Here is a 26,811-nt window from a genome sequence, read left to right as displayed (position 1 = left end):
AAAAGGGCAGGGGCCAAGTAAGAGGAAGACTCTTATTCTGCACTTTTCACACAAAGTTTTCAGATGTCATTACAAACATTGCTTAATTAAATGTGTCTGTTTTTACTGTGATCTTACCTCAGTGACAGGAACAGAGAAAGGAGTTACTCCTAGAATGACTTACTGCATAGGACCAGCCAATTTCAGCTTCCCAGACAAACAAACCAGACTGTACAAGTGGCAATACAGATTATGAAGCTTTATTTCAAAAGGATACAGTGGCCAGGATACAGATCCACTCAGTTTAACAACTCTTCAAAAATAGGTTACATAATACCCAGAAATCAAACAACCAACCCAACCCTTATTCTCTACCCATTCTAATGTACAATTGGGTTATCTGTGTGTTTTGTGGTAAGTACCTAATTTTCAAGCCTGACATCACAGAGCTAAATTGTAAATTAAACTACTGGGTGCAAAACAAATCATCTCTTTGTACAGCGGTTCACATGTTTGGTTCCAATTAATTTCAGAGATCCTAGTGTTACAGGGGGAAATGCTCATCAAAAAAGTACAATGAACTATCCAAAATCCAAACAGCCTAACTTATTTAAAATGCCTCCAAAAAAGAGGAAAAAGTAATTATGGTAAAATTAAAAAAAAGACAAGTTCTCTTAGCCAAGGCTTCTTCGTTCATAAAAGATTTCCAATAAGTTATCTTGAAACCAAGGGGGGGCAAGCAGGTCAGCGGGCTTAGAATCTTCGTGGTGGTCCACTCTTAAACGGTTTAAATCCTGAACCACTTCCCCTCTGCATGGAATTGCCCGTAATCTGTACAACTCTGTTAATGGGCGAAGAATTACTGGAATAAAAGTTGAAAAAGAAGCAGGTTTAAAAAGAAGTTTCAGAGGAATTAACATCTCACTATCCAGAGTGCTGAGCAAGGCAAAGTTCTCACAACCTGATCTTGTTACAGGTGTGAAGGCTGACACATTGGGGAGTTCCCACTCAACCATGCGCTGAGACTGGCAGGCTACTGAGAGAACAGCAGCTACATTTTTTGAGACTGGGGACAGAACACTCCTTAGTGTGCATCAGGGAGCTAGCAACCCATGCTGGACAACATTCAGCGTAATCATGTTCAGGTGCAGAGAGCTTTAAAAAGATGCCCAACCGAACTCCTGGATCTTATACTGTGACCTATACAGATGCTGCCCAGGCCCAGGGCCTCTGTCCAATTTCCTCACTGGTCAAGCTTTATCTGCTCAGGTCCAAGGGGATTTCTCCTTATCCAGAGCACATCATGGTTACAAACTAACAATATGAGTAGTTAAGTTTCATGTGTTTCCAAAGCCCAACTAGATTCAGACAATATTGTATGCGGTCATGAAACTCTCTGCAAAGCTTACTCAACTGTACTGCCAAGCTTCCACTGAGTCATAGGAATTATTGTTATTACATTTATTTCTATCCCATCTTTTTCCTAGACTGGGACTCAAGTGGCTTAAAGTTAAAAAGCTAAAAACATTGGCAAGATATTCATTTAACAGTAATTGAACACAAATAGAAAAACCCAATATAAAAACTATTAAAAAATACAGATGATGACATTAAAAACTCCACAGCACCAACCATTCCTTCAACAGCCAGTTCCTAAAGATCTCCTGGAATAAAAATGTACAGTGGTGCCCCGCAAGACGAAAAACTCGCTAGACGAAAGAGTTTTCCGTTTTTTGAGTCGTTCCGCAAGACGAATTTCCCTATGGGCTCGCTTCGCAAGACGGAACGTCTTGCGAGTTCTTGCGAGTTTTTTTCCTTTTTCTTAAAGCCGCTAATAGCCGTGCTTCGCAAGACGAAAAAACCGCTAGACGAAGAGACTCGCGGAACGGATTAATTTCGTCTTGCGAGGCACCACTGTATTCACCTGCTGACAGAAGGACAGTCCAACCTCTCTAGGAACAGAGTTCCAAAGTCTGCACTGAATCCCATCCTCAATCAGGGCAACTCAGATTTGTGCCAGCAGTGGGGGCAGAGTACCCAATCCTGCATTGCTTCAGAGATCCGGGTAGATCCAGAGTAAAAAAGTAAACCACCTGCCTGAAATGTGGCAGAGTTACACCCCTCTTATAGGGCCTACCATGCCTCCAAATTCCTCACACGCATGTCAAGAAAATGGCGATTTTGGTGTCCCAATGCAAGTTGTGGGGGTTTCTGAAGCTTTCGTTTTTAGACTGAAATCCAGAGCTCAGGGCCAATTCAAAGTGGGCTCCGAATCAGTTATGGGGAGGGGGTGGGATACACCGTCCTAATGGAAACTTGGGCACCCCAGCACACCAATCAAGTGGGTGCTCCTTGAATCTGAATACGACCTTTTTCAGCCCTATATGTAAGCTGAGTTTTAGAAGCAACCTTAGAAGTGTGATATTTTAGGGTGTGGGGAAGGAAGAAGAATCACAGGTACCTTGAGTGGGGAGACATCATGCCACCTCCTGCTCGGCCATCTCCCATCCGCCTTGTGTCGTGATAGCTGCTGCCCTGTGAACTGGGCCCGTGCCATTCTTTCCTTGGTCCAGCATCACGGCTATGCCGCTCAACCACATGGCGATCTTCATTATAATGCTAGAAAAGGACACGGGAGGTTACTCTGCTAGTGACACCACCTTTTGACTTGTGTTTCCTAAACGGACCCAAAGGAAGAACAGCTGCACACACTTGGCTCCAGTACAGCCTTCTCTAGATGTGCATCCTGGGAAGATTCACAGCTCTTTTGGAAGAACTTCAGAGGAGCAGCGCCAACAAAAGCAGGAAATGTTCTGCAAATCATGTTCTACATCAGGGACTTTCAATTTGTCTCAAGTTCAGCCCTTGGACTATAAAGGACAACACCCACATAGGTACACTTTTTGCACCGATATTCTGAGTTTGCATGCATTGTGTCTTGGATGTTGCACTAAGAAAACCTCAAATTTGGATATAATGAGAGGTTAGCATGCAAAGCACTTTGCACAGCCCATTAGGAGGAATGCACATTTTTGTTCTTGCTTTTTCTCTGAAGAAAAAAAAAGGGACTATGGTGGGTGGGGAGATGGGAAAAGAGGGCTTCTGTTCAACTGGACACCCATGTTTCCATGTTAAGCAACCACTAATGTTGAGGATTTCTCCTCAGAGTGTGATGCCTAAGGTGGCTCTCCAGGGAAAAGGTGAAGCATTCCCCTCCATCTGCTCTGACTCTACTGTACAATAATCACTCTTCCCAAAATCAAGTGAAGGCAGGAAGCACAGAGCAGACAACATCGGCCTGGCAACAAGGTTTTACTCACAAAAAAATGAGAGCTAGTGTGGTGTAGTAGTTAGAATGTCAAACCTGGACCTTGGAGACCAGGGTTCAAACCCCCACTTGGCCATGAAGCTCCCTGGGTGACCTGCCTCTCAGCGTTAACCTACCTCACATGATTTTTGTGTGGGGATTAATTGAAGTGGGGGCAAACCATGTACACCACCTTGAGCTCCTCGGAGAAGCAGGTAGGATATAAATGCAATCGACCAATCATACGATCATACAGCAGTCACCAACTTGGGCTAAGTGACCACCCCAATGCACCAGCCTGTCAAAAGGCAGCAGCTTGGCTGTTAGAAACAGTGCGTTCTGTACTGCTTGCCGGACAAAAACTTTGCAATGCTGCTTCTTGACTTTTCAGCCCTAAAGAATCTGAGGGCATAGCAAGTTGGAAAAGCCTTTTCCATAAAATGACTTCCCCATTTGTGGGGGCCACCCCAGGAGACTCTGAGTCAGAACAGCTTTTAGAGGCTGCCCTTGTGGCTGCGTCAAGCAGGGCTCCCTCACTGGTGGTCCATCCTCTCAATGTCCTTCCCTATGAAGTCTGCCAGGCCCGGCCGCCATCCACTCACCAGGAGCACAGAACATAAGAAGAGCCTTGCTAGATTAGACCCAAAGCCCATCTAGTCCAGCCACCTGTTCTCATAGCGGCCTATAAGCAAGCAGAGCCTCAGTGCAGCAGTGCTCTCCCCACTTATGAGTCTCAGCAACTGGCATTTAGAATCATACTGCTTTTGACAGGGGAGGCAGAACACAAAAATAATTTGTCTACCTCTCTTTTTAAAAGCCATCCAAATTGGTGTCCATCACTACAACAGTTAACTATGCACTATATGAAGTACTTTCTTTTGTCTGTTGTAACATTTACTCATAAAGGAGTTGCTCAATCCTCACGATCATTTTGGTTGCTCTTTTCTGAAACTTTTGCAACTCTACAATATCCTTTTTGAAGTGAGGCGATCAGAACCATACACAGTACTCCATATGTGGTCACACCAGATTTGTATGATAGTGGCAGTTCTATTTTTAATTCTTTCCCTAATGACTCCTAGCAGGAAATCCACTTTTTCCAGCTGCCACACAGTGTTGACATTTTCATCAAGATATCCACAATGATCCCAGGGATTCATTCCTCAAGAGTCTCCATTAATTCAGAGTTAAGATTCCCCCCCACCGCCTGTCAATTTACACTTGATTATGCTGAATTATGATAACCATTTTACTGTCCATTCAGCCAGTTTAGAGAGAGCCTTTCTGAACGCCTCACAATCCCTTTTTATTTCAGCTATCTCAAACCATTTGGTATCATCAACCTACTTGGCTACCTCACTGATTTGCTTTGACACTTCTGCTTTTGTCACGCTACTAAGTGAACAGTTTTCTGCTTCTCTTAGTGATTCATCATTTTCATTATTTCGATGGGTTTTTAAAGAACGTAGTAGCAATATAGTATCAGTTGCCTAAAGGGTCAAATATTTTGGCCAGAAGGTGGTATATACAAATGAAGTGAAACTAGACCCCAAATTAGCAGATGAAAACTACCTTGCCTTTACCTCTGCGCGAGTGACCTTGCAGAAAATGCAACGAAGATCAATTGCCACATTCCTAATCAGAATATGCATGTTAATTATGGCCCCCTGCCACGTTCCACCAAGTGAGCAAAGGCCCCCTTCCATTTACCTGCCCCCCACTTCCACGCTCCATCACACTGCGCTCTGCTTCCCGGCTTCCGTAGCCAGATGTGCTGCTACGACTCCCAGAATGTCCAGAGACTTCTCGGCCTGATCTTTCTGGCCTCTCTCTGCGGAAGGAAAGAGTCAACATGGTACAGTAAGTAATAATTCACACCTTGAATTGGGGGGCTCCATTTTACTCATCCCTCTTAACACCTTAGAATAAAGGGCTGAAGATGCCTTCCTCAAATTGTGGAAGTGCAAACAATTCTCTCCTACTATCTGTGCACTTCCAGCCAATCCCATATGTGTTTCCATTAGCTGACTGGCTGCAGTCTAAATGTGCCAAAAATATAAAGCAATCTAGTTTGCCTCCTGCTGACTGGGGAAGGAAAGTAACTCTAGAGCTCTCTTGGCCTGTCCCAACTAGGTTTAGAAAATCACCCCTTTTTAGCAAGCAAATCTGCAGACCTAGCAAGCATCACCTCCCTCAAGAGGGTTCTTTCTAACTGTGACTTGAAGGGCCTGTATTGTCCATTTGCTCACCAGTATGCAAAATAGAAGATTACATGGAAGCCCAGTCATTTAACATGGCATTTGCTCAGTTTAGGCACATGCAAGTCATGCTGTTCACTGCCAAGAATGGCACCCAAAGAAGTGTGTTAAAAGAAACCTAGGTTAGAAATTAAGTATTAATGTGTTGGAGCATATCAAGGATCAAAATATAATGAGCCTGAAGGCCTCATATGGAACAGGCACAGACCCAACATATTGAGGAAAAGCACTCCGATTCTTACACAGCCAGGCTGATGCACAAGTGACAGGCTGCAAATGGGCCAGGGCAACGTAGCAAGATCTTCCCTCTCTACCCAGTACATCCCACACACTGAAGAATTTCCAGTTGAAGAAAGGGCAACAGAGTCATACCTGTTCTGTCTTGGTGAATCACAGCCACATATACACAGCCCCACCCCAAGTTTTGGACAGGAATGAACCTGCACATCCCAGCTATTAACCCAGGTTGAAGAATCACCTGGCATCTCGCTTGTCAGGGTTGATGCCTCCTTCACCCTTCCAAGAACTCTGCCGGGATGAGTTGGTCCCAGCCTCTCGTGGGTGACGGCCATGAGGGATCTCAGGTCTGTCCTGGATTATCACAGTCCTCCTCTCATCGCGGTCTCCTCTCACTTCCCGCCGGTCACTGTCACGGAGTTCGTTTCGGGGCTGAGGGGGCTCATTTCTTCTGGATTCACTGAAGCTTTTTGGGTATCTTTCAAACCCAGGCTCCTCCCTCCTTGTGGTTGGCCGAGCTTTTTTCCCATCACTTTGGTTGACAAATCGTTCCCGCCTGTTCAGAAAGGCAAGAGTTTTTCAGATTAAGGGTCACTCCCTAAACTGGTTCTCTGTCTGGCACAGCATCTGCCTGCCATACCCCAAGGTGCTTTGCTGCTTAATTTATCATTATGAGGACTGCATTATGGGGATATTAGGGATACAGCTGCAAGTAACCGCGGTAGCCTGAGGGTGGCCAGACTTCTAGGGCTTCTAGAAAAGCACAAAGTTGAGACTGCAAGCGGAAATCCACCAACCAGGGCTCGGGAGGGGGGTGTTTAAGAGCTAGTACTTAGGAGCAATGTAAGCACATGCTCAGCCCAGAAATTTACTTTCAGTATCACAGAATCATAGAATTGATACTAGCAGAACTAAGCTAATTTAGAAGGGGGGAGCTTTTGTGTTGCTACTATTGTTTAACAGTTGAGAGTCACTTTTGCCAATCCATGCAGAAATCTACCAGATCCGCTCCTCTGTCCCAGAGTAAATCCCACTGCCACCTGAGTAAACATGCTTCAGATCACACTGCAAACTTATCATCTTGAAAATCAGGGCCTATCACAGGTAGCCAATATGGTGCCCCCAAGATCACACACACATTCTTTATTACGGTTGAAAGACCCACAAAATCAATTTTGAAAGCAAAAGACAGCAGAAATACAGGGAAAAGAATCCAAGGCAGTCTTTATGTTTTATTCAGAGCACACTGATTTCTATTTCTTACCCAAGATCTGGGATGTGCAATCTGGTACCCTTCATATGCTGTTGGAGCACAACTCCCATCCTCTTTGACCACTGGCCAGGCTAGCTGGGGCTGATGGGAACTGGTATCCAGCAATGCTGGAAGGCACCAGATTCCCCATCTCGGCTATAGATATTGTTGGACTACACTTCCCATTACCCAAGAACACACTAGTGCAGGGGTCAGCAAAGTTTTTGTGGCTTGGCCCGGTTCATGGTCCTGCAGCCAATGGGAAGCTGGCTGGTGTTGCAGAAGGCAGTCCCTGCTCTGCTCTGTGCCATGCATGGGAGCCGACCAAGCAGGCGGAGGGGGTACTTGGGCCAGTTAAATGACCCCCATGGGCCGCTTGTGGCCCATGGGCCTTAGGTTGCCAACCCCTGCACTAGTGCAACAAACAGCAACTTCCTAGCTGTAATAATAACTTATTTCTGAGATCACACTTCAAGAATCAGAATACCCTGTCCTCTCTAACTAAGGGAACACACATTTGAATGGTGTAAACTGTATCCCAGGATGAAAATTGTTGTGGGACACTTAGAATCATAAAGATAGAAGGGTCATCTACTCTAACCCACTGCAATGCAGGAATCTCAACTAAAGAATCCATGGCAGATGGCTATCCAATCTCTGCTTAGAAACCTCCAATGAAGGAGAGTCCACAACTTCCTGGGGAAGTCTGCTCCACTTGAGGCCACCCTTCCATTACTGAATCATGACATCAGAATATACTTTTGTGACCATCATCCCCAAGCATACCTGTCAAAGGAAGTCTGCACTGCGGAACCCTCTGGGTATCGCCCTCTGTCTCGGTGGTCAAAATCACTAAAGCGGTTCTGCTGCCGGCTGTAATCAGACCCATGGCTAAAACGTGCATCTGTGTCCAAGGAAATCTTTTTGCTTTCATTCCAGTAGGGCTCCTCTCTCCTAATGGGGTGGGGAAGAGACACACGGCTGTCAGGACTCCAAGCTGCCACACACATTTATTTGTTTTGTGCTTTGTCAGGGCCAATGGGACAGAGGAGCAGGCATCCAGCCTGAAAAGGAAAAAAGCACTACCTGTGATCAACATCCCGAGGCCGTTTCAGGGAATTCCTCTTCTCCTGCTCGTAACGAAGCTGCTGCTGCTGGCGCCGAAGCTCTTCTCTTTCGCGAGCAATCCGCTCTGCTTCCTTGCGACGCTCCTAGCCAGGAGAAGAGAAAGAATCTCTAAAGAGCACTGGAAGAAGTTAACCCACTGGGAAGGCCAGAGGACACGGATGGGGAACATCTGTGACCCTCCAGAGGTTGGACTGCAACTCCCATCATCCCTGGCCATTGGCCATGCTGGCAGAGGCTGATGGGAGTTGTAGTACAGCAGCATCTGGAGAATCACCGGTGTCCCATCCCTGCCACAGATCTTCAGCTACAATTGGGGAAGGAGCAGAATTAGCACTGACCACTGTACAAGAGCTCAAAGAGATCCAAAGGAGCAGCAAAGTGGATGTGCCTGGTGTTTTAAAAGGGTTTCAACACAAAGTGCAATGCTGATGTTACCAGCCCTCCTCAGAAACCACATAAGCTAACAATCCAAGACTAAAAAGTATCCAGCTGCACTCATATCTTTCTTCATGGTCCCCACCGGTTCCTCCCATCATGTCATTACTGATGGACCAAGTTGTGCTAATTAAGACTAGGCAGACTTGGCTCCATTTGCATATTTTGTTGCAATGGCAGAAACTGGACCTTAGCACCAAAACGTATCCCAGAAAGTTCAACTATGTAAAGAAGCAGACAAGTTCCTGGGTTCTACGTGACAGAGAAAGCACCTGGCAGGAGTCTCTGTCACCAGGGAACTAACACCCTTCAAAGAAGCTGGACAGACTGCAAGCAACAGAAAATAAAAGCGAGGGAAACCCACCTGCTCAATACGGATACGCTCCCTCTCCAAGCGCTCTCGTTCCATCCGTTCCCTCTCCAGCTTCTGCCGCTCAATTTCCAGCCTCTCCCTCTCCCTCTGCAAACGCTCACGCTCTTCACGCTCACGGAGGAGTCTGACGCGCTCCCTCTCTCTTCTCTCTCGCTCGGCAATTTCTCTTCGCCTGCAAAAAGCGGGAGCTTCAAAGGTGGGGCAGCTGCAGGCAGCCTTTTTAGGCCCAAGGCCAACAAGTGAACAAGGTGTTCCTTTGGGACTTGACTTCCTTCGTTAGTCACACGACTGATGGTTACGGCAACGCTGAAAAAGTTACTGCAGAATACACTTGCCAGGTTCTTGTGCTTTGGCGAGCAAGATGGGCGGAGAACTCTCTACAGACAATGGCAGTAACATCAACCTGCTCTGAGGGATGCTCTGGGGTTTGTTATAACGGGGCATGGGGTTCCTCCAGAGTGTGCAATTTGGGGTGGGGGGTAACTGCACTTGGGCAGAAAACCGTTTAGCACTTTGCAATTTCTCTCTTCTCTCCCACATCATTGTGAGTAATGATTTCTGAAACATCTTGCACTTCATTGGTGTCACCTTTTGTTCTTCTGTTCTTCCACTAGCAACCATCATATTAGGGTGGAGCTACATAGGACTACATGCTTGCCATGAACTCTCCTGTCTAGAACTTGGGAGGACAAAAAGGTTAAGCACCCCTCCTCCCATTCGCCACTTCCATCCTGCGGATCATCCCTGCCTCTCTCAGTGCCAATGAGATGCCTGGAAACAGGAGTCCAACTGCCAGAGTCTAGTTTTGGCTTCAAGGTGTTGTTTTCCCCAAGCACCTGAGAAGCTTGATGGCAACAAAGTGTTGAGCATCCCTCCTACCTTCGTAACTCTACAGCACGGCGAATTCGCTCTAGCCGAACAATGTGCTCCCTCATTCTCTGCTCCTTCATCTTCTCAAAAGGCAGTATGTCCTTTCTGCCCCGGTAGTCTCTGAACTTCATTTTGTCTTGAAGAAAACGCTCTTTGTTCCTTAACATAGGTGGCTGGAGACAAGTGTTTTTATATAAATATGAGAATTAGGGACACTTTTACATGTTTACAGCATGCCAAGAGTCATCTGGCTTCTTGTGGACTATGAAGGGTCCCAATGCCCAAGAGCTCCCTTTCTCTGTAAAATAAAGAACAAACTCCCACTAAGAACAGTTTATGACAGGGTCTTAGGTGAAACGGAAGTTTGCTTACAGAGGCAGCAAGAGAAAAACTGGCTCTAAGAGGGAGTGGGAAGTGCCTCCTACTCCAGACCCCCGTCTAATCTTTCTCCAGAAGAGCCAATTGCATAGGAGGTAGGAGTGATGCTTGCATAGCAATCTTGACTGCAGCATTTAATCAAGACTTTTGCAAGTGAACTTCCAAACTTTGCTGTGAGAGCTGCCTTATAGTTGCCTAGGCTTCAGAAAAAAGTCAAATTGTGGTTAGCTAGTCTCCTTTGTGACACAGCACCCCATCACTCCTCTGTCTCAGCTAAAACCAACTCTCACATAAACTGAATTAGGGCCTAAACAGACTAATGTTTTGAGCAATACTTACTTTTTCAAACCGTCCCCTTCTTATTGTCCTGGTGTGAACTTGGTCTCCTTTTGTTTGGTCTAGGACTACCATATGACTTGGACTTTTTACACCTTTGGAAGATAAATTACATGCTTAATTATTCACATAAGAAAAAACACAAAAGCCATTTTGCTAAGTCTGCACATGTTCCAGGAACATGTAAAAAAAAAAATTTAAAGGTACTTTTTCTGATGTAAAGGCCAACTAATTTGGATTTGGATTTTACAAGAAGCCATGCTAATTGTTCTAGATCCATGTTTCTTAATCAGTGGGCCTTGGAATATCTTCAGGTGGGCCCTAAGGGCCACAGCCTGCCTAACGCCTCTTTATTTGCCTCTCCTGTCTTCCAGTCCTGCCACAGCTTTTTGGCTGGAACAAGGACAGTACCAGCAACTCTTTGCATGCTGAGTAAAAGTGGCCAAGAGACAGAAGTGTTTGGGGTGCAGGGTGGGGAGAGGAGCAGGGAGAAGAGGGAAGAAAGAGCCAGAGGAAGTGTTGAAGGAAATTAGAAAGTGAGAGAAAAGTTTGCTATTAAATAATAGCAAACAAACCGGGAATAAGAATGGAAGAGGGTGTGATAGGGAAGCTGCTATAGAAGAAGTTAAAGTAAAAAAATCAGGCAGGAGGAATGAAAGAAACTGGCACTACAGTATGCATGTGGATAAAGTACAAGAGAAAGGGGAATGGGAGAAGAATTTACAGGAGAAGGGTAAAAACACTTTGGAGAGTATGTGAGGGTGGAAAAGGAAAGGCTTTCCCCATTTAGAACTTCTGGATCAGCAAATTCTGCTGAAAGGGGGGAGGCTAAATCACAATACCTCCAGTGCAAATGTCTGTTCTTAGCTTGAGGAAAGCTGAACCATAGAACTCCTTGCTACAAGGAAAACACTGCGACAAAGAATTTAGCAATTTCCAAAGGCGTGTAAGATTAGAAAGTGACATCAGTAATTTTCAACTGACTGCCAAATTCTGCCTTCATATGCCACCATTTTCTGACTGGCGCTGCCCCTGCACCACCATTTTGTGTCAAGTGAGCCTAACACTACTCCACTCTAAAATATTTAAAGCAGATTTGTTAACATTAAGAGAAACTCTAGGTGATACCTGTTAAAATGCCAGCTCACTGCCTCAAAAATGTATGACTATACAGCCTAATGTACGACTATACAGCCTAATCCTTTTCAAAGCATTAGCATAAAAAGCAATAGCATAATATAGTAGGGGCCCAAGTACATGGTCGAGATTTGTTTGTAAGGAGAGCAGCTGCAATGCATACTTATTCGCTTTTTTTCCTCTGCCGTTTTCATAGGGTCTTGAGCAGGACAACTGGATCCATGGTCACTCTTCTCTTCTTTGCCTTCAGGTTTCTTCCCATCCTTGCTTTCTTTCTTCTCAGATTTGTCAGATTTCTTATCCTCCTTTTTGGAGAGGGTCCTAAAAAAGGTAACAAACAGGGGTGGTACAGAATTCACTTTCTGAGAAACTAAATTTTTGCTTAGTAGTGGGAAGGACTTTGGATAGCCATTAAAGTTACAAAAGTTACCAAATGGATTGAATTTATGAGTTATGGACTGAGTTAGTGAGCAAAGTAAAATTCACAATAACTTTGTTACTGCATGTTTTATATACAGGCGGCGACTGACGTGTGGGTCCTTTTGGACCTGGAAGAGGGCAGAATGGAAGTGGAACGGCGCAGGATTATGTGTGCCGCTAATGTGCATGGGGACCAAGAACACAACCCTTGAGAAAATCGGGGGTTGCCTGTATAACTATAATTTGAAGAAAAAGCAAGTTTTTGGTTCTGATGGATTATTGATAGATGGTTATCAAATACGCTGGAATGCACATGGGCAGAAAAGGTTGAAATCTCAAACCAGAGAGGTGACTAAGGAAGTTTTTTAGTAGGTGGGAGTGAGTATTTATAATGCTACACAGCTCCTTGCCCCATGTCTTATCTAGCAAGAGCAGTATTATGCATATCTCCTCAGTCTGCATACTTTATATAGGTTGCCGAATCCAGCTTTTGCTGATAAACCATTTTTTTATTTTTGTTTTAAAAATACAGGAAGCAGCACTTGGGCTCATGTTTTTTCCAAACAAATTCTGGTTACACAAAAGTTCCAGGATCAGGCTCTTACTTGCTGGCTTTGTCGCTTGAAGTCGTCTTTTTTTCTCCAGGATTCCTACCGGAGCCAGATTTCTCATCATTGTCTTTCTTCAGTTCTTTCTTGGAAGGATCACCTTTTACCTGCAATTTATTTTTTAAAATTAAGTACGTTACACATTGACTGCCAACCAGGACGTGTAGCATAGAGCCATTTCTCAATGGACTAAAATAAACTTTAAAAGGGATGCATTCCTTTTTGCTATCAGTCATCGTTTTCTGTTATATATCCAGCCAATTGCTACTCTGAATATGAGGCGGAGGAGGAAACAGAAGATCACAGGACAGCACCCCGGAGAAACCATGGACAACTAATTCCAATACAGCTCTTCTTTTTATTTTTGGAAGCCCATCCCATACATACATACATACATTGTAGGAGGAGAGTCACATAAGAACTTTCTCCAAATTATTTAACACTGTTATAATTCAGTAGGATGCCGGCCTAACTGCTAAAGCATTTCCCTTCCCAAATTAATTCCAGACCAACTGTTTGTTGGTCTAGATATGAAATGTGCAGCCTGGCTTAGTTTCAGGTTGAGTTCACTTCCAACAGCATCTACTTTAAACCCAGCCCATTTCCTCAAGGCCCGCTGAGCAGAGTCAAGGAGGTGGCATCCCTCTTCTGAAGGGATAAGTTCTTCCCTCCCAGTTTCTTGAAGAGATGCATCTTCCCCTCCACAGATATTGCCCCTGTCTGTTAAGAGAGCGCACGTCACACCTACTTTCTCAACGGAAATTTGTTGCCCATGCAGCTCTGTACGGTGAAGATGGCTTATACACCTTGCCACTTCTGTGCTCGATGACATGGTCACAATGCCATAGCACTTGGCTCCAGGGCTTCGGGCACTGGTGACCACTTTTGCAGCAAGAACCTGTAAGAAAAAGAAATGGAAACAGTCATGGTTTTAAACTGACATCTTCATCATTTGCTACTCTACATCCAGAGGCAATACCTAAATATCAGTAAGCAACTAGGTTGCATACATCTCATGCACTGGGACAGCCAGAGAAAAATTCACAGTTATGTCATTATGATCTGATGCCACATTAGACCTGGCAATTTGTATGCCTCAACATCAGGTTTGCTGGCCAGGAGAAAAGCAGCTTTTTAGTCGGGGTGTGTGTGTGATGATGACACCTGTTCTTGCAAAGAAAAACAAGTGAACATTACTGTTGCACCAAGAAAGTGGTCAGAATGCATGAATGATACATGCAAGCTTGGGCATGATGCTGGTAGGGGAACAGCCCTGCTAAAATGTACCTTTCTTACGAGCCCATTTTAGGCAGTTTATATGGCAAAAACCACATCCACAGTGGCCAAGTGCTTTCCCTCAGATTGAGTTATGACCATTCCCAGACATGGATACTAAGGTCACAGTGATGTGGGCTTTGGTAACCTCTATTGTATTATGCCCTATGTGGGGCTACGCTTGAGGCTGGCTCAGAAATTGCAGCAAGTGCAGAATGTTGGGTGTGGCTTCTGGTTACACTAGCCCTGCACCAGCTGCATTACACCAGTGGTGAAAGCTCTGCACTGGCTTCCAGTATATTATGGCGCTACATTCAAAGTACAGTAGACAAGCATTTTGCAGAGGTTCCATTCCCAGCACCATGCGGGTATAAGCCCACCCCACCCTTTCTGTGATGTGCTGAGTGACTTTTCGGGTCACTTCTGGGTTCAGCACTGTGCACATGCGCACAATCCCAAGTTTTTTAGACACACCTTAAATTGGTTTATGCATATACCACTGTTTGTGTGTAAAGTCCTAAAAAGCCTATGACCAGGTTACTTGAAGCAGTGGCGTAGCGTGGGGGGTGCAGGGGGGGCCAGCCGCACCGGGCGCAACATCTGGGGGTTGGGGGGCGCAAATCCACAGGTTAGGGGCGCAAATCCACGGGTTAGGGGGCGCAAATTACTTGCCTTGCTCCGGGTGCTGACAACCCATGCTACGCCACTGACTTGAAGGACCAAATTGTCCCTTATACACTGCCATCATCTGGAGAAGCCCTACTGACTGTCTCACAGTTATCACTTGTTTGTTTTTTGCGAACCAAGACTTTTTTTTAAAAAAGCAAAGTGGCTCCAGGACTTTGGAACACTTTCTACTGAAACCTGAGGATTGTGATATTCTGTTGTCTGCTGAAACTGTCGGTTTTGCCAAGCATTTTTAGAAATTAATTGAATGCAGAACTGGCTATTTGCTCTGTAAGTATTGATCTTATGTATTAATTATAATATTGTACAATGCCATGTCTTCTAGATAAATGGTGAGAGTCTTCTAGATAAATGGTGACAAGTGAGAGATCCTCGTGCAATACTATATTAAAGTGGTCTCTATTTTCACCCCTTTGCTTAACTGCTGTTCTTGTTTACATCAAGATGTACCATCTTTGTTCAAACATACAAACCCATATCCTCTTCCTCCTGTATCTAGTGTTATGATAGCCTGCTATTTTTGACTGTCATAACCTGAAATGGCTGGGCATGAATAGTAGTTTATGCCCCTTACTGGAAAGTGGGTAGAGAAGAAAAGAGCACTGGCATCTCTCTGTCTCCTTCCCTGAAACTTCAACAGGTTAGCGTTGCTGGCTCTCAAAATTTACTTTAGCATCAATTGCTGCCACCACTTAGTGTGGCATCTGCTTTACTTTCAACCATTAGGAGCTGGGCTTGGAACTCAATTTTTGCTAACCCGGCCTGCCAGTCTCTTCAATTGAAGGTGAGTGTACATGGAAGAACATGGGGCAAACAGTTTTTTAAAAGGAAGGGAAGAAAATATGCTTCTTAGCTAGTAACATTCCCTGAGGTAGTATTAAAGTCAGGATGGGGAACTGGTGGGCCTACAGACAGTGATGGACTCCAAACTACAGTGGTACCTCGGGTTAAGTACTTAATTCGTTCTGGAGGTCCGTTCTTAACCTGAAGCACCACTTTAGCTAATGGGGCCTCCTCCTGCCGCCGGAGCAAGATTTCTGTTCTCATCCGGAAGCGAAGTTCTTAACCTGAAGCACTATTTCTGGGTTAGCGGAGTCTGTAACCTGAAGCGTATGTAACCTGAGGTACCACTGTAATTTCTGTATTTTCTGAACAAGACAAGCATGCACACTTACCTGTTACTCTAACAAAATTAAAGATCCACCTGCAACTAGAGACTTTCTACTCCCCGGGAGCATATTGGAGGCAGCAAGTTGTATCCAATGTTAGTCATACGCCAAGTAGACTAAATGAAATTAATGGGCATGACTAACTTGGGTGTGTCCATTTCAATAGGTCTACTCTGAGTAGAATTTAACTGGATGCAATCCACTACATCAGTTGCTGGCAAGCATAATTGAGAACACAGTTGCACGCACTCAGATTCTGCTTGCAGGCTTCCCATATAGGCTTTTGGTTGGCCCCTAGGTGATGGGAGGTCCCTCAGAGTTCCACCAGGGGGTTGGAGCCTCTTTCTGATTGGTTACAAAGTCAGCTGGCCACAGAGAGGGGAGGAGCAGAATGGGGGGGCACATAAAAGGAGCAGCTTCTGAGGAAGCCTTGAGATAGGGATAGAGAAGGGAAAGAGCTGGAGCGAGACAGGGTTGAGTTTGGTTTGAGATGGGAGAAAGGGATTAGGAATGGGTTTGTCTGAGAGAGTGGGTTCAAATGTGAGTTTAGCATCCGCTCTGAGGAGAATGTAGCTAGAGGAAGGAGCCTCATATTGAAGAGATTGAGGAGACAGGAGTTGCCTGGAGGGCTGAGTCTGAGCAGGGGAGGGAGAAGCTGTGGGACTACAGACCCCCTGCGTTTCCTTCCCGTCAGGTGGAAGGAAAAGAAGGAAAAGAAGACTCCCAAGCCAGCTAAGAGGGGATCCCAAGGTCTCTTATACCTCAGAAGTGAGAGGGGGTAAATGATGAAACAGATCACGAAACAGAGCATTAAGCTGTGAAGGAAGCTGTGCTGTGTCCAAAGTATTTACCTGAAACACCTGTCATAACTAAGTAAAGGAACAAGAGAAACTGAGTTACGCATTTCACCACCTATTCTAGAAACTGGAACATTTACCTGAAGTGCAGCGACCCATATTTAGCAACTGAAGTTTAAGAAAAGATGTGCATATACTACTGCGTTTAAGCCTGTGACATCTTTATATTTAGTTTAAGTAAAAGTTAACTTCTTCCTAGCCCAACTTTGTGTCACCAATCTCTTTTTGTAAATAAAACTTTCCTTGTTTGATCAACTCCTGCCTGAGACTCCCTGAAACAAAGTTCCCCTCACACAACCTCCCCACAAGATAGCCTGTGGTAAATGGAAGAAATTTGTTCGCATACTGTGCGGTGGGCCTGCTACATTTAATTGGGGGCAGTTAGTGGGATGAGTCCGCTACACCCTGTGAAAACAGGATGCTGGACCATAAGGGCCTTTGGCAGGATCCAACAGAGCTCTTATGCTCTCAAGTCCTCTGGTTATATAGCCCACAAGCCTTTGGTGCCTACTACACAGTTTATAACTGTGTAGGGGAACAATTTTAAGTTAAAAGATTTTGGCCTGGCTTCCTGTTCACATGCAAGGACACTACGTAAGATCAGTTTCTTGAAGAGTAAGTGCCAAATACATTCCAGAAGAAAAGACTGATAGCTGGACAAAACAGCATTTCTCTCCAGAAGATGGAAAATTAGGTCTCCACACTCTTTGGCTGAATGTCCAAGTACCCATAGTTTGCACATAATAGGTTATTGTATGAAGTCTAATCTTAAAGTCTTTATTTTTTTGCTTCTGTCTTGTTCTTTTATATGGAAAAGTAGGTTTTAGCTCAACAGTCAAGGGTCTAGATTCAGTTCTGAGAGATGAATTCTGAGAGATGAGTAATACATTCAAATCTAAGCTATTTTAAGTGAAACTATTGTTTGTTTGTGTTTAAAGCCATACCACTCCCAAGTGTGTGAACACTGTTTGCAACCTCAGTCAATGTCATATTCATTAACTGATACTGTAAAATGGAACCATACCTTCCCATATTTGCCGAAGAGATTTTTCAAGTCAGCGGCTTTTGTGTTAGAAGACAAGCCACTAACCCATAAGTTCTTAGTAGAGCTGCTGCTGCTCCCACTGCTTGCACTTCCTAAAACAAATTTCACAGAACATTTCAGTGTCAATATTAAAAACTAGCATTCAAGTGGTAAAGTGCAGTTTTGGAAGATGACTTCTACCCACAATTTTCTTTTAATAAGCAAACGGTGCACAAAGACCAAGATCAGAGAGCAAGAGGGGAGATTTGGAGGGTATGCAATCTGTGCCACCAATTTTACAGCAGCAAAGACACTTACAATGCACTTTTAAAGATTTTCTAAAGCAAGCACATCCAGAAACCACTCAGATAGCAGGTGACGAGAAAGACCCTTTCCTCACGAGCTCCTAGAGAGCTGCCACAGCTCAGATTAGTCAACACTCTACTATTCTATGGTCCCAACAAGCAGACTATTCTAAGATACCTTTGAGAAGACAATGACAGGTATGTGCCTCCATTTTTAAAAAATCACACCTTACAAACTTCATGGTGTTGTTGTTTTAAATACCCATTAGTTAGCATTCTTGCATCAAGTTATGTCGGCTGAGGACATATTTCAAGCAAGGATCTATTACAGGGGTAGGCAACCTAAGGCCTGGGGGCTGGATGTGGTCCAAGCACCTTCTCAATCCGGCCCGTGGGCAGTCCGAGAATCAGCATGTTTTTACATGTGTAGAATGTGTCCTTTTATTTAAAGTGCATCTCTGTGTTATTTGTGGGGCACAGGAATTTGTTCATTTCCCCCCAAAAAATATAGTCTGGCCCACCACATGGTCTGTGGGACGGTGGACCGGCCCACGGCTGAAAAGGGTTGCTGACCCCTGATCTATTAGGTTTGCAGGATAGTCAGCAGAGTTGTCAAATATTCCATGCAACTCAGATTGCCACTATATTGCATTTATTTCATGATGGCGCCATTTGTTAGCAAGGGAGGCAGAAAAGGCAGTTTGCAGCCAAGCCTTGCAGTAGTCAGGGGCAAACACACAGGAGCAGTGCAAAGCTGCTTCTATGGAACAGCTGCAGTAACTGCAGGCTCCTCCAAACAGGAATATAAGCAGTTAGCGGCAAATGCCCTCGCCAAGGATAGCCCATGTCTCAGTCCTGCTTACTCCAGAAACCAGGCAGCATCTCCTTCATAATGAAGCTCATGCTTGAAGAATTGGCTCTCTTAGCACAACTGATTTTTTTTTTTATTGTGCTGTTATTTTGTTTTACTTATTTGAAATTCATTTTTAAAAAGTATAATGATAGGCTTCCCTAAGTATTCCAGGGGAAAAACTAAAGACACTGCCCACTGAAATTGTTCAGTTACAAAAACCTTACCAAAAACTGTTAAGTTATAGTAATCCACTAAATTTAAAGAAGTTAACTTATTTGCTGACTGTGCCTGACCAGTCAAATGCCCAAGCCTAGGATTTCTCACCTCATTTCAGATGCCATCTTGTAAGGAGACCATTGTCTCAAATGAAGATGTCTTCTATTTAAAATTTCATTTACAATTAACTTTACTACCTAGCATGAACAATCTATAGATTCTTTCTAGGATGAGAATACAACAGAGCAATGTAATCAACAACTGGATGTATGAAACATTTTTCGAGTAAAAAACAATATTTGGAATACAACTAAGGATATATTCAGTAGGATCCTCCTTCTCCACAAAGATGTTTGGGGAAACGTTTGTTAAGTCACAGGCACAAGTTAGCAGCAATGGAAGGAACACTTTTGCTTCTACAATGTTTCCCCACTCACTCAATAGCATAAAAAGTAGCAGTGGAGCAAGATTGACACCTGGTCATCTAAAGTAACTACAGTCATACCACCCCACTTAGAAGTAGCCTGCTGTGTAAAAAAAAAACCTTTCAAATCAGCTAATTGAAGCCAGGCTGTATAGCGGAAAGGAAAAAACCTGAAGGTGAGGAGGGCATAAGCATCGCCCCCTCCGGGACAGGCAGAAACATCCCTGAAGCGTTCTAGTCTCATGGCCTTGCTACCAGATCCAAGATAGCAACATATCACAAAGGACACATTACCTTTTTCATCCTTTGATGAAGCCTTGTTTTCTTTAGATTCCTTAGTAGAGCTAAAAGGAGGAACAAATCAAAGAAAATTGAACATGCAGAATTTGCTTGTCCAGAATCTTACATTATTAAGCAAGTCATTTCAAAAAAAGGAAACAAAAACAAAAAAAAAGGAGGGCTGGACTGTTATTTGAGGAAAAGTGATTTTCCCTCATCATGGTTTTCTTGCACTGATTTTCCCCAAGATGCCCGAAGATCTAGATTTTCTGACAATTTTATTCAGTGGATATGGTAATCTTCTCCACCTTTCAGGACTGGGACTTGACTTCATACTGGTGTTTCTCAGAACTGAGAGTTGTTCATTACCATCATCACAAGGATACATAAAACTTGACTATTTGAAAAAATAAAAAATAAAATGCTGTCAATTCGCCAATGCAGCCAGCAGGACAAAGCATATACGAAGATCCCGATTTTTTTTTAAGGAACACACAGGTAACTTATGGCCGTCAAAACATTTTATAGGCAGGAGCATAAGATACTAAGCTGCTACCCCCTTAATGCAGAGTGATCTTATCGAATGCTGGCAGTATCTTAAAGAACTGACATAGAAAGACAAACCTCTTTGCTTGACCTGAGGCCCCAGTAGACGAGAGACCTTTCTTCGAAGTATCCTTGTCTTTGTCTCCAGATTCTGCTTTCTTCGAGCTTTCTCGGGCTTCCTTCTTGACAGGATCCCCCTTCACGCAGTCCTCCTTCTTACCATCTTTATGGTTCTCTGTCATCTCATAATCCTTGCTTTCCTTCTCCAGGTTCGATGCACTGGCATCTTGTCCGTCTTTTGGCTTATTTGCTTCTGAATCTGTAATTTTCAGATTTTTACCTGTTTCTAGAAGGTCATCCCCATCAAAATCCAGAGTGATGGCATCTTCGGCCTGGACTGTAACCGATATGTTATCATCCTCAGCTTCTTTCACAGACACGTTAGCTTCCATCTCTTCCTGAGCAGAGTGATCAGCCTCAGCTAGGCTCTCTTCTGAAGGAAGAGGCTTAGATACTTCTTGTGTACCATCACCAGAACCTGCTTTATCTAAGAGGATTTAACAGGAATAAATATGGCAAAACAAGAAGTTTAAACATTTGCATATGTATAAGCTAGAAGAGAGGACCTAGAAAATACAAAGCCAGTTATTAGAACTGATGGAAGGTTGGGGGGGAAGGAAAGCATAAGGGGCATTAACATATAAACCAATCCTTTACCCAGGATCACTCATTCTTCATGGCAAACAAATTTTCTAGACATAAATACCAAAATAGAACAGAAGTTAGACAAAGGTTCCATCCAGCAGATACCTGTTCTTCAATACAAGTATCTGGCTTCCAACGTTGGCATTAATGTACAAAGAAGTTTTTCTTCATGACCAAATAGTGACTGCTTGTCAGTATATCTACACTTCCACTGACAAGTCTTTTTGTCTTCCAATATCCTTCTAATGGCTCATAGTTCAATAGACGAATCCTTCATAGCTGCATAACCACTGTCCTCTGCGTTCCAACTCTTGCTGTCAGCCATGGTGAAGTCGCAGATGTCGGCTGTTCTTGTTCATGCACCAACTTAGGCCAAAGTTCAGAAAGGATGCGGAGTCTTCATCCTGTGTCCATGGGGTCAATACTCTCAGTTCTGTTAACAGTGTTTCCATCAGCATTCTTACGTTCCACAAAAGCTTCTGCCTTCGGATCCCTTCCAAACACAAGTCTGTGGCTTACACCCACAAGTGCCCTTTCAAGATTTCCACTGTTATGCTTGAGTCACAATGATTCCATGTCCTTTAGTCCACAACATGCAAGGTCCTTAGCATGCTCTCTAGAAGTCTTCTTTAGCAAGAATGTGAAGCCAGGGTGGGTTTCTGTAGCTTTTAAAGGCAATGCTGATTAGATGATTCCATTGTTACTTGTTCCAAAATGTCATGTGAGGCTGTAAAGCATGATGTGGCAATTGCCAATGTGTGGAAGCAGAATGTGGCCCGTAGTTCAAATGGCTTGCAAACTGCAGAATACGTAATATTCAACTGGCACCTATCTGTTACTGCAGTGCAAGAGAATGTATAGACATAAAGACTTACCGTACCCCCCACTCCACAAAAAAGAGAAAAAAGGATTCAGATCTACGGAGTCTGGGATCTTTGTTCCATTGAAGGCATGTGGTGGTCATATGCATGTAACAACATCCACTGAAGTAACTGATAGGCACATGCACAATTTAAAAGCAGAAAAGCCAACAGAGAGCATGGATCCAACCACTCTTCATTGCAAAGGCACAGATATAGCTGAAATGCCTGATAGAGAATCAACTGGTGCACCTGCCATTTACAAAAGGCAACTTGAAGCATATTAGAACACTCAAAACTCTACTGAACTTCTAACATACCTCTCTCATTCTCTTCATCTCCATCCTGTAAAATAAAATAAAAATTGAATAAGCATTCCAGATTAGAATTCAATTTAAACAGAGCCAGTAAACTAATGGCAATCTAGAGGAACAAACTGAGGTGCCTGTTCTAATAAAGCAAAGACTCAATTAACAGATATCTGCCCAGCTGAAATCTATTAAGCTTTACATTCTAAGCTAGTACTAGTGGATGGTTCGTAGCTTCCACTATTTCCAAGAATGATTAGTCTACAATATGGAAACTCCAAAAACATACTATGAGATCTAGGGAAGGAACTGCCATTTCCCTTTTGACTATTATTCAGGAAGTCCTAAAATTTCCAGTGGAAGCCTTTTAAATGTCTTATATATGTAATCCAAGACCACACAACTCCGCAAGATTTTGGTGACTGAGGTACAACAACCCAAGAGACATCCTTCTCATTTATGAAATTATCCTGCTCCCACACATTTCAATAGAACTAGTGCAGTCAAACTTGCTAATGGTTCATCTCCCTCCCTTGTGGTGCCCCTTAAATAGCACCCCAAACCCTTGTTTCAAGGCAAGTTCACCTTCCTGCAGATGTCATTAAAAGTTGGTTCAGAGCAAGTAACTAACTCTAGTGAAGGCTGCTCTTTCACTACACAAGAAGGAAGAATCCATGTCCGGCAGTGGTGACTGTTAAGCAAAGCCAATGCAGGGCAATATTTTAAAAATAAAATAAAATGGGGTGGGGGGCCATAGGCACTAGTTTGCACAATGTGCTACACCAGACCCAGGGATATCCTGGAATATTCTGGGAACAGTTAAGTAGTCTGGTTTGAGACAGTAAGGTGCAAGCCATAATCTCATCCATAGTCCACAACACATGGTATTTATTTCAGTAGTTTTGTGGAATTAGATGACAGAGATTAAGGTATACAAAGTCTTTCTACAATGCAACTAAACCTGACACTTTAGAGGTGGTCCCTATAGATCCCTTCTAGCTGAATTCAAATATAATCAGCTTTCTAATCAGGTTTAAGAAGGCAATTTAGAAACTTACATGACTAGCGGAAAAGCTTTCATCTTCTGTATCTCGAATATTGCTGGCCTAACATGAGGAAATAAACAAAGACAGCCTAAGTAAGTTGGCTTACTTCAGAAGCAAGCAAATGCACTAACCAAGAACTTGCACTTTGAATGACAACTGCTTTTTACAAGTTGCCTTGGGTGTGGTTCACTCCCACTGGGGAGGTGAGCAGTAACAAGAAGATGCCTTCTAAGGGACAGCTGGTAATGTTGCAACCCTCTGCTTAAGCAAGTTTCTCTACCTTGCCATAATTTCCTGCAGTGGAGCAGACCTGTCTAACAGAATGCTGACCAGCCGAACAAAGCTCATTGAGTTCTCTTTGTTTCATCTTCTGCACAGTTGTGGCTAGGCAACCAAAATTTCAGACCCATGAAAACCACACCAAGTCCTTTCTTGAGCTTACAAAGGGCAGTCTCCATTTCCAAATATATTAAAGTTACTGAACAATATTATAAGACAAGTCACAAACTGTCCATAAATTGAGCTACTGTCAACAGTGCCATGCAAAGGTTTTGCCTTAATAAGGTTCTTCCATTAACCAGAGAGCACCACAATACCTTGCAACAGGACAGAAAGGCTTCTCTTACCCACTCCAATCTCTGGAGACATATGGGGAAGCAAGGAGCTCTGTTCCCCCAGAAAAACTGTCACAAATGGTAAACACTCTCGCTGGCAGTTAATGCACTTTTTACACTACACAGTTGCAGCAAGAGGCAAGAAGCAAAGGGAAATTAGATCTTAGCATCAACTGAGTCTGGAATTGATGGCCAATCATTTTCTAGCAATGTACTCATCCCAGCATCACTTGCAAACAAACATTCTTGCCAAAAGATTTAGGGAAGATGACAAACAGAGAGGTTGTGTCTAATCAAATATGTGCTGGTTGTTATGATTGTTCAGCACAAAGAACTACAAGTTCTGTAGCTGTATCAAAATTTGGACAATTAATTGTTTCCCATGGCAGTAAATCCTATTCAGGACTTTTATCTTCTTGCATGAGCAGATCAATGGAATTATTTTATTTTACCCCTGTTCTCCCTTACTATATTTAGCTAAGGAAAGTGTTCTTAACAGCTTGATTCTAAGCAGGCTTAGTCATATGTAAGCCTCAGAGTTCCATGGCACTTACTCCCAAGTAAGTGGGAATAGGTTGGGGAAAGGTTCACACTGACATCTTGATCCCACCAACAACTTCATAAATGCCAGCTCTTCTCATGTCCAATGAGAGTGATGGCATCACACAGAAGGGGCCTTGAAAGACAGATAAATAGAAACGAAGTGTGTTTTGCCGCACAGAACCTGAAGCAACCATGAGTAATTCAGATGACACCTCTTTCCAATGTCACAACTGAACTGGAGGAGAGGAGAAATTACATCTTGTTGCTCACTTAAGCTTGGGTTTCTAAAATGGCACTTTCTCCATTTATGTTGCCTTTGTTATCTCTCTCTGAAGAGTGCATTTGGGATTAAGGTGGGGATAATTAGGACTGCATGGTAGAAGGCAAGGGTTAAACCAATTTACCCACCCATCCTTGGATGCAATCCTCCCAGCACTTGTTTATCTCCTGTGAATCTGCCAATTCACTGAAAATAAAACTAGCAATCACTAGCTGCCAGACTGCGCTTCATACCTGTCTTCCAAAGGCTGTGCTTTGCAAGCTAGAATTACATTCCCAGTTTTGGACCAGCCAGCATAGCTGCAGAGGAGGTTCAGGCTGGTGCATAAGAGCTCCATTGGTTTAAACATTCACATTGCACAGAGGATGAGAGGAGGCAACAGATTAGCACATACACAAATGGAAACAAAGCACTTATTTCTGTTGCTTCCATCATTGCTCCTTCCTGAGGGAATTTGTACCCCTTTTCCCTCTCCACTTTGTTCATGGAGGAAAGGCGGTGCAATTTCTATCCCTTGGCCTGACTTTTGTATGAGGCAGCAACAGCAACGAGGTGGATGTTGCTGTGGAAGAAGGGGCACTGACCCAAGACGAGACAGGCAATCACCATGGGCAAGGGAGAAGGTGAATTTATGGAATGTTAATGGGACAAATTTTGAAAGGAAAGTTGTAGATGCCATCCTAATAATTTACTTATATTGCAATATACCTGGATTTCCAAGTCCTTCTCTGTCTGCTTTGAATGAGTTTTCTTCTTGTCTACACGAGGCACCGCTTTAGAATTCAAGGATTCCTCTCCATTTTCTGCGGATTCTTCCGACTCTTTCAATTCATCATTTCCATCCTGGTCACTTGCATCTTGAGCTTCCAGTTCACTCTCCTTTCAATAGGAGCAACACTTATATATCAGAAGGAAATTTCTTGTATCTTGAATTCAGTAGCCTTAAAACCTAGGATTCTAACTAAACATAAGGTCTCTTCATCAAATTACAAAGCGTTCATGCTTCCTTGACAGATAACTTGCCCAACAATACTTTATTACAGTTGGTATGCAAGGTCTGATAGAACTGTATACAGATGAAGGAAGCTGAGCTCAATGGGATGTGTTAGTGATGACTTAACTCCCACTCAAATCAAAGGGAACCAAGAGCATCTAACTTAGTCTGAATAACAATAAACTGCAAATTCAGTATCAAAGATGGTTTACAGTCAAAATTGTTTAGAAGTGAGAATGAATTGGCAAAACTTAGGACTGGATCCCCAATTTTATTTTTCATAGCAGAATTACCTTGACCATGGAATCATCTTCCACTGAAGTATCACCACTTAATTCATCAGTTTCCTGCTTTTTACCTAAAAGACATGATATGCCAATGACAACCTTGTATCTGCTCCGTTTCAAGTGTCTCTCTCACCACAAGACTCAGGAAAGCCCTCAACGAATAAGGCACTCCAGAAAAACAATCTAACCCAAAAACATACAATCAATCACCTAGCCGCTTACCCCAAGTAGAAACAAGCCATAGCAACAATACATTGAATGCTGTAGGAAGCCTTTTTCATATTACATTTTGGGGGACAGCTTGTGGTACAGACAGAACTTAATCAACTTAATCTAAATCTATACTGTGACAATCTAGATTGATAGTCTTCTGCAACTGCCTGCTATCAAGTAAAAGATTTGAATTGGTGAGCATCTCTGCCTCTCAGTTATGGAAATTCATCATTAACATCCCCTTCATGTGTTATTCTACTGCGTAGTGCAGCTGCATTACTGGCCCTAGGATCACGCAGTGCTACTTGGCCCTGCTCCACAGGAATCACAGAATACCCCCTTCTTGTAAGAAACACACGGCTTGAACTCATATTCTCATATCACATTGTCACTTGCGTATCTATACAACTCTCCTTGTTAGCCAAAGAAATCTTCCAAACAGGTATCATAAAGTAACACATTTGTGTTCAAGGAGTTAAGAGTTCACAACAACTGAGGGGTACATTTGCTGCCCCAGGTTAAGATGTGACGTCAACATCAGACAAATTAATCTGTAAATTCTACTAGAGGTTAAGGCTTCCACATGAGTAGAGCATTCATGTCCCTCA

At 43.5% G+C, this 26,811-nt stretch overlaps 1 protein-coding gene across 1 annotated transcript in view; it reads right to left on the bottom strand.

Annotated features, from left to right (window-relative positions):
• Positions 1-223: 223 nt before the first annotated feature.
• SLTM (SAFB like transcription modulator) overlaps positions 224-26,811 on the bottom strand; it is a 39,326-nt gene continuing 12,738 nt past the window's right edge. The window contains exons 3-21 of the mRNA XM_081838814.1: positions 25,997-26,061; positions 25,418-25,588; positions 23,285-23,332; positions 22,239-22,263; positions 20,432-20,900; positions 19,823-19,872; positions 17,731-17,843; positions 13,467-13,616; positions 12,716-12,825; positions 11,854-12,011; positions 10,557-10,648; positions 9,849-10,012; positions 8,961-9,141; positions 8,120-8,244; positions 7,820-7,987; positions 6,023-6,337; positions 4,997-5,117; positions 2,441-2,598; positions 224-841 (exon numbers count right to left, since the gene is read on the bottom strand). Of these exons, the coding sequence (XP_081694940.1) occupies positions 733-841; positions 2,441-2,598; positions 4,997-5,117; positions 6,023-6,337; positions 7,820-7,987; positions 8,120-8,244; positions 8,961-9,141; positions 9,849-10,012; positions 10,557-10,648; positions 11,854-12,011; positions 12,716-12,825; positions 13,467-13,616; positions 17,731-17,843; positions 19,823-19,872; positions 20,432-20,900; positions 22,239-22,263; positions 23,285-23,332; positions 25,418-25,588; positions 25,997-26,061 (2,792 nt within the window). The 3' untranslated portion in view covers positions 224-732. The remainder of the gene's footprint in view (positions 842-2,440; positions 2,599-4,996; positions 5,118-6,022; positions 6,338-7,819; positions 7,988-8,119; positions 8,245-8,960; positions 9,142-9,848; positions 10,013-10,556; positions 10,649-11,853; positions 12,012-12,715; positions 12,826-13,466; positions 13,617-17,730; positions 17,844-19,822; positions 19,873-20,431; positions 20,901-22,238; positions 22,264-23,284; positions 23,333-25,417; positions 25,589-25,996; positions 26,062-26,811) is intronic.

The sequence above is a fragment of the Podarcis erhardii genome (genome assembly GCF_964252035.2).
Source record: "Podarcis erhardii genome assembly, chromosome: 14".
Lineage (NCBI taxonomy): Eukaryota > Metazoa > Chordata > Lepidosauria > Squamata > Lacertidae > Podarcis > Podarcis erhardii.
Note: the sequence above shows the minus strand (reverse complement) of the source record. Positions and strands in the feature narration are given on the sequence as shown.